General features: G+C 47.5%; 1 protein-coding gene across 7 annotated transcripts in view; it reads left to right on the top strand.

Annotated features, from left to right (window-relative positions):
* The first annotated feature begins 5,912 nt into the window (after nt 1-5,912).
* Nucleotides 5,913-8,120, top strand: part of Kif21a (kinesin family member 21A) — a 144,962-nt gene continuing 142,754 nt past the window's right edge. For 5 of the 7 annotated variants that reach the window (XM_048366602.1, XM_048366583.1, XM_048366620.1 and 2 more), the window contains exon 1: nt 5,914-6,175. In XM_048366602.1, the coding sequence (XP_048222559.1) occupies nt 6,132-6,175 (44 nt within the window). In that variant the 5' untranslated portion in view covers nt 5,914-6,131. Of the gene's footprint in view, nt 6,176-8,120 lie in introns of all 7 variants that reach the window. The other 2 variants (XM_048366574.1, XM_048366627.1) reach the window with 1 other exon arrangement.

Here is an 8,120-nt window from a genome sequence, read left to right as displayed (position 1 = left end):
TGTTTAAATACCACCTTTAATAGATACCATGGTCTGAAAACAGTCTTTCTGTGAACTATAACTAGTAGGCAACAGTTTAGCTATGATGAAAACTTGTTTTGTGTTGAAATCAAAGCATAGCATGCTCTTCTGGTAACCACTGATTTACTTTCTCAAGAAGTAAGTACTGGCTGTACTGGTGTTCTACAAATTCTGCCCTTTAGCAACTTGCAATCTACTTGAGGAGTTAGCAAATAAGTATTAGCACCACAATAAAGACATAAGCAAAATGCCATGGTAATTTGGCAGAAGAAAAAGTCATCTATATATATGTCCAGAAAAGGGATGACTTCAGTAGAAAGAGCATATTTCCTAAAAAAATTTCTTTTCTTAAATTCCTTTCTTTTTTTGTTGTTGTGGCTTCAATTAAAGACCTGGGCAACTCCCTAAGCTTCTTTAGCTCAAGGCTAGTGCTCTACCACTTGAGCCACAGCGTTACTTCCAGCTCTTTGGTGATTAATTAGAGATAAGAGCCTCACAGACTTTCCTGCTGAGCCTGGCTTCAAACTGCAATCCTCAGATCTCAGCCTCCTGAGTAGCTGGGATTTCAGGCGTGATCCACAGGTGCCCAGTTTTGTTTGGTTTTTAAAGCTAGGCTATAAATAAGGATAACATTTTAACAAAAGTTGTTAGAAAGGCTTCTCACATAGACAATTTGGAGAAATTATTATACCTATTTTCTTGAGTCAGTAACTGAAATAATACATGTCAAGAATTTAGCATAGTACACTGGCGTGGTAGAATAACCCTAAAAAGATTTTTTTTTGGTAGTTAAGAGAAAACATATAAACAAAACAAAACAAGACATTGAAAAACTCATATATCTGATTGTGGGATTAAAGGTTAATTTCTTTTCTTTTCTTTTTCTTTTCTTTTTTTTTTTGCCAGTTCTAGGCCTTGGACTCAGGGCCTGAGCACTGTCCCTGGTTTCTTTTTGCTCTAGGCTAGCACTCTGCCACTTGGGCCACAGTGCCACTTCTGGTCATTTTCTATATATGTGGTGCTAGGGAATCGAACCCAGGACTTCATGTATACGAGGCAAGCTCTCTCGCCACTAGGCCATATCCCCAGCCCCTAAAGGTTAATTTCTTTTTTTGGCCAGTCCTGGGGCTTGGACTCAGGGCCTGAGCACTGTCCCTGGCTTCTTTTTGCTCAAGGCTAGCACTCTGCCACTTGAGCCACAGTGCCACTTCTGGCCATTTTCTGTATATGTGGTGCTGGGGAATCGAACCCAGGGCCTCATGTATATAAGGCAGGCACTCTAGCCACTAGGCCATATCCCCAGCCCTAAAGGTTAATTTCTTAAAGTCATTTTCAGAAAAGATTTCTGAAGTGATGGTTGTCTAGGCATGTTTTGACAAAACAAGTTTTTTACATAGGAATTATAATCATAACTTTTTCTTTTAATCCTTTTGCTAGCTGCAGAAAGGAAGAGCCCCGTAGCTTTTAATGACTGATTAGCATTAAAAATTATAACAACTGGGGCTGGGGATATGGCCTAGTGGCCAGAGAGCTTGCCTCGTATACATGAGGCCCTTGGTTTGATTCCCCAGCACCACATATACAGAAAACGGCCAGAAGTGGCGCTATGGCTCAAGTGGCAGAGTGCTAGCCTTGAGCAAAAAGGAAGCCAGGGACAGTGCTCAGGCCCTGAGTCCAAGGCCCAGTACTGGCCAAAAAAAAAAAAAAATTAGAACAACTGTAGATGATGGAAAGACAGTGAATCAGGGAAGTGATAACCTTAGGGCAGGCTTCTCTTTTGACTGCCTCTTCTGGGTGTGCTGGAACAAATCATTGTGCCTTAGATTGGTACATCTGAAGCATCGCTACTGCTTATAAAATCACTCCATAGCCAAGTGCTGGTGACCCAGTGCCTATAATTGTAGCTCCTCAGGGGGCTAAGGAGGGGGCTAAGATCTAAGGATTGTAATTTGAAGCCGTACTAGGCAAGGAAATCCATGAGACTTATTTCCAAGTAAGTCACAAAAAACCAAGTGATTTAAGTAAGTAGTAGAGTCCTACCTTGAGGGAAAAAGCAAAGGGGAAGCACAAGGCCCTGAATTCAAGCTCCAGCACCTGCACAAAAACACCACTCTATTTGCAAAGATACTTAACAATAAAATTAGCTATTAGTTGATTGTGTATTCACTGGGAGCTAGCAGAACTAAAAAATGACAACAACAAAAACTCTTCCAAAATAACTCCATAGGTACATGGACAAAATATATTACTCACAGGTAAGAAGTCTACACTTAGGCCCAAAGTCACAATAACTCAGCTAATATTTAATGGCACCTTCTATGTTCTAGACACCATTGAAGGAGCAACAGAAACATCAGTGAATAAAATAGAAATAATCCGTAATAATCTCTCTTGTCTCAGAGCTCACAGGGAAATGAAGATAATAAACAACAACAGAATCAAGAAAATATCAGCTAGTGATAAAGCTGAGAAGAGATAAAATATAGTGAATGCTGTGGGAACAAATCAGCTCCATGGACAAGTAGCCAGAGCTGTCATACAGGGCCCTGTACTCAGAAGGCCCCTTTGGTTTAAGGCTCTGTTGTCACTCTGTGTGTGTGTGTGTGTGTGTGTGTGTGTGCGCGCGCGCGCGCGCGCACATGCACGTATAACTCTGTTACTGAAGCTTGAGCTCAGGATCTCACATACCATATTCCAGTGGCTTTCTCATGCAAAGCTGGTGACCTACCACTTGAGCCACACCCCTATGTCCTGCTTTTTGCTAGTGAACAGGAGATAAAAGTCTCTTAGCTCTGTATGCCTGGGCTGGCTTTGAACCTGGATCCTCAGATTTCTGTCTCCTGAGTAGTTTTACAATTACAATGTGAGCTCCTAGTATCTGACTATGTGTTACTCTAGGGCAGTTTCTTCTGTTCTTTTAAGAAAAAAATGCATAAGCATGTATGAACTTGGAAAAAGGAATTATATAATTCTTATAATTTAACATGTGTTAAATGCTCTTGCATTCATGTTAAAACAGGAACAATAATATAGAGATTTATGATAAAATTGATGGAAGCAATTTAAAAATTTCCATTTTCTTTGTAGAGCGTACGGTTAGGTACTAAATAAAACAGTAAGAAGTTGAGAGAACTTGGAAGAAAGGGGGGAAAACCTATACTTCCATGCATAGAGAAGTATTTTTATTCTTTTGTATATTATCATTTTGTACTTGGTTATAGCTGGCCTTTATGGGGGTACTGCTTTCAAGTGGGTGACAAAGAGAGAAAATAGGGCTGGGAATGTGGCTTAGTGGTAGAGTGCTTGCCAAGCATGCATGACGCCCTGGGTTTGCTTCCTCAGCATCACATATATAGAAAAAGCCAGCAGTGGCTCTGTGGCTCAAGAGGTAGTGTGCTAACCTTGAGTAAAAAGAAGCCAGGGACAGTGCTCAGGCCCAAGTCCAAGCCAGGGGTGGGGTGGGGGGGAAGGAGGAGAAAGAGAGAGGGAGAGAAAGAGAGAGAGAGGGAATAGTATTTAAGTTAATACTTAAAAGTCCAGAAAAAGCCCATTATGGGAAATAGCTATTTCAGATCCTAGACAAAAGGTAGGCACTGGTGTAATTCTTGTAATTCTCATTACTACGAGATTGAGATCTGAGGATCAATCCAAGCCAATTTGAGCAGGAAAATTGTGAGACTCACATCACCAATATCCAATTAACCACCAAAAAGCCAGAAGTGGAGCTATGTCTCAAGTGGTAGACTGTCATCTGTGAGTAAAAAAGCTAAGGGACAATGCCCAGGCCTGGAGTTCAAACCCAGTAACCTATTACTGGCACACACACACCCACAAAGGGAGAGAGGGGAATCGTACAAATGTCTTTTTCTTGCTAAATGTTCTCTGCTGTTTTTGCTTTTCTTTTTTTTTGGCCAGTCCTGGGCCTTGGACTCAGGGCCTGAGCACTGTCCCTGGCTTCCTTTTTGCTCAAGGCTAGCACTCTGCCACTTGAGCCATAGCGCCACTTCTGGCCATTTTCTGTATATGTGGTGCTGGGGAATCGAACCCAGGGCCTCATGTACACGAGGCAAGCGCTCTTGCCACTAGGCCATATCCCCAGCCCCTGGCTTTGCTTTTCTTGAAGCTTTCATCAAAGCTGAGATCTCTGTAAAGTGTCCAGTTCAGATCCTCCTGAAGGGGACCTGTCAGGGCATGATTAAAGACAGCTTTGATTGATTGATAGATAAATACTGAGGCTACTCCAGAGACTCATCTACAAGACTTCTGTCCCTAATTTGGCCTAGAAGGGCCATCTCCACCTTCCTCACCACCTCCTATTTAGGTTGATTGTAACAACTTAGTAGGTGGGGAGATTAAGAGACAGAATATGTTTGAACCTATAAGTATATACCTTATGCATGTTCCCATAGGTTTAGATCTTAATACTTAATTTTTTATTGTTGTTCTAAATTGGGCTGCTTCTGTTGACCCACATTTGTATTTCTGCTGAGTAGGATGAGTAGGTGCATGATTTTAGCTTATATATACTTGGGCAGTGTTTCTTTGGATCATGCCATTGAATCTAGTACCCTGTTTTGTGCAGAGCGACATAATTATTTATAGAAATGTATGGAGCGGTCCCCAAAGGATTCTCTGTGGCAAGCCTAACAAAGACATGTGGTGCCACATGTGGTACCAAAAGCATGTGGTGCCACAGCAGTGACAAGCAAAAACCACACTGGAACAATGTTGTTAGAAACCCGGGACTGGGAGAAGAGAGAAAATCAGTTGGGAAAGGCTGACTCCACAACTCCTTGTGTAGATGTGTGGGTGTCTATGGACCAGTACTGGGGCTCAATCTCAGGCAGGGCTGGGATGCTGTCCCTGAGCCTTTTCTGCTCATGGCTAGCATGCTACCATTTAAGCCAAAACTCCACTTCCGTTTTTATTTTGATGGTTAATCGGAATTCAGAGTCTCACAGACTTTCTACTCTAGCTAGTTGGGAACCAGGATCCTCAGATCTCAGACTCCGAAGCAGCTAGGATTACAGGCATGTGCCACCAATGCTCCTTCACTACTTTTGATGACTGTAATTCAGTTTTGGAAACACTGGGGCAGTATCAAGGTTCATTCAGTTCATGTTTCAATGATTGCACGGAAACACACTGGGAAGTAGAATAAATTCTTGAGGGTAAGTGGGTGCCAGCTGCAGAACAGTCAGACTCGGGTGGACAAAGGCGAGGAGGAGGTTAGGTCCAATGCCAGAGTCCAGAGAAGGGAGGGGGCGTCCCAGGAAGGGCGGCCTGGAACTAGGGCAAAGGGGGGGGGGGCAAAGTCCAGGTTTGCAGAGAGGACACTGAGGCCACGGGGAGGCACCAAGCGTCAGTAAAGCCGGACAGCACTGGTCAGCTCCTGGTAGGCTGCTCGATGAATTTATGTTTCGGATTTTGAAAGGTTTCACTCCCTTCTGGACCGGGCGGCTTCACTCTCAGGAGTCTGAAGGGAGGGTTCCCAAGGCTGGTGGCCCCCGGGCGCGGGCAACCTGCGCCGCAGCGGTCCCCCGCCCTCCCTCCCCTGTCCTCGGGGTCCAGTTGCGCCTGGCAGTGCCCGGCAGGGCGTGGCCCTCCCTCCTTCCCTCCACAGGCTGGGGGCGGGCGCTGACGCAGGGCAGGGGGCGGGGGCGCGGGGCCCGGGCAGACGGGCAGGGCAGGGCAGGGCAGGGCAGGGCAGGACCGGCGGGCGGGCAGGGCTCGGCCGGCGGGCACCGAGTCCCCACTGGAGGGGGCAGGGCGCACTCACGCGGTTTCCCGAGGTCCCCGGCGCAGCCGCACGCTCCTCCGGTCGCCGCGTCCCCGCCCTTCCAGCCGGAGGGCGGGGCGGGGCGGCTGGGGGGAGGGGAGGAGAGGGGGCGGGCACCCGCGCGCCTATCAATCATCTGCGCCCGCCACCGCGTCGCCGCCGCCGCAGCCGCCGCCACCTTTCCATTCAGTCGCCCAACATGGCTGGTGCGCGGCGGAGGTGAGCCGGCCGCCCTGCCACGCAACTCCGCACCCGGGCGGGGCGCCTCAGCGTCGCGCTGCGGAGATTCAGAGGAGAGAGTGAGGCCCAGGGACCCGGCTCAGTCGCCAGCATGTGGGGCGCTTCGGACGAGAGCTCCGTGAGGGTGGCTGTCAGGTGAGGAGTAGCGCACGGGACGCGGGGCGCAGGGAAGACCCGCGGGGCTCACCGCGGATGGTATCTCTGCTGAGGTGGAGCCACTTGAGCGGAATCCAGGCAGCGGTGGAGGCCTGGCGGGTCAGCGGGTGCCCGCCAGCCGCCTGGCCCCCCACCCCCGTCCCCCGTGGGCCCGGCGCGCGCGGAGGAGGGGCGCTGGGACCCCCGCCCTTCGGCCGTGTGGGTCTCTGCTGGAGGCTGGAGGTGGCTCTAAGGATCGGGGTCCCCCCATCTCCTTCACAGGGTGTCCCGATCCGCAGCCCGCGGGCCACAGGCGTCTCAGGCAGGCTTGGCCTCCCCCCACCCCCAGCCACCGAACGCATGGTGTGCCGGTTGTGCCTTGAGCTGGAGCTGCGTGGGGCTGCGCTGTGTTTTTGATTATCTAGTGCCTGTGTGTGAGTGCGCCTGTGAGTGTGATTCGTGTGGCCTCCCCTCCCCTGGCAGCGGGAGACAAAGCGAGGCGCTGTCAGCGCTGACTTTGGCGGTCCTGCAGCGCGCCCACTCTGGTTCCCTCCACACCCACCCACGCCTTCCAGGGCCTCGGGGTGCGCACCCGGGGGTGCAGGCTACATCACGGGCCTCTGAAGGGTGCAAAGGAGGGAGTGACTCCAGGCCAAAAACTGTCCCTGGAAATATATGAGGAGAGACACCCAGCGTTCCGTGGGGGTGAGGGGTCGGGAGAGGGTGGGGTTGGCGCATCCCGATTGGGGAGCAGAGTGGGTGCTACCTATGGGTGACACCCCAAGTGTCTGGGTGGTGGGCTTTGAAACACTAGCGTTGTATAACCTGGACACGAGTCGGCAGTGTCATTTAAATTGTTTTCATGCATACCAAGAAGAAAAACTCTTGACAGTTGGATCATGGAAAAAAAAAATTGCAACATCATCAGACTGTTTTTAAAAAATTAATGAAGCATTCATCATAGAGCCAGAGTGTATGGCCTTCCCACAGTGCAAGGTTTTCCCCGCTCAGAGAGTCCTCTGTCAATTCATTTCTCTTTATTCAGTGGCTTGGGAGATGACACAAATAATCTGTTTTTCCCCACCCCCAACTTTCCCAGATGTCTCCAGTTGTGAGAGAAAAAAATCTTTTCCACTCTGGTGGTTTATTCTGGAAGGCGGCTTTAAAAATCGTGTACTGCAAGCGTTTCTATAGTTTTTAGTTGCCAGTCTTTATATTGGAGACAAATCTTGATTAGAGATAGAAAATGGTAATTTTATATCCCTGGTGTCTTTAGTCAACTTAAACAAGAGAATGAATTTGAAAGCTTAATTCCTCCCCCCCCCCATATTTTAATATTTTACAGAGGAGGAAACTGTCACCTGTAGAGGTGACATTTTTATGCCTGTTTAGAAAGGCCTGTTATAAAGCTTTTTATAAAGCTTTTTCTGTTTCAAAGCTTTATAATTCGGCCTTTTAGGTTACTCAGGGGCTATGTATGCATTGCTAGATAAAATCTTTTCTTTCCCCTCCCTCCCCCCCCCCCCCCATTGACATTACCTTTCTCTTGGCTGTATGAATTAATAACTGTTCCAGGGCAAAAGAAGCCCAGAAGCCTAGGAAGGCAGTTTTGTTTTGCAGAGTCCTGGTAAGTGACAGGTAAGGAAAGAACATAGAATATTACTATAAACAGAAATGGTATTTATGAGAAATTTCTTTTGAGATTTGTATGTGTGAATTCTTTAGAATATACTAGGACATTGTGTTGACATTATATTATGTTCCACATTGCTTCCAGTGGATGTAAACACTCCTGGATGACCCTGAAGTGATAGTAACAGATAAATTCTTTCTACTTGGTTTTGCTAAGCATGTGAAGATTTTTTTGGTGGATATGTGTGGGTCTCATTTTGGTAGGGAAAGGCTATATATACTCGGTAACAGAATTTAGTAATCTACACCATAA

Source organism: Perognathus longimembris, chromosome 1, assembly GCF_023159225.1.
Source record: "Perognathus longimembris pacificus isolate PPM17 chromosome 1, ASM2315922v1, whole genome shotgun sequence".
Lineage (NCBI taxonomy): Eukaryota > Metazoa > Chordata > Mammalia > Rodentia > Heteromyidae > Perognathus > Perognathus longimembris.
Note: the sequence above shows the minus strand (reverse complement) of the source record. Positions and strands in the feature narration are given on the sequence as shown.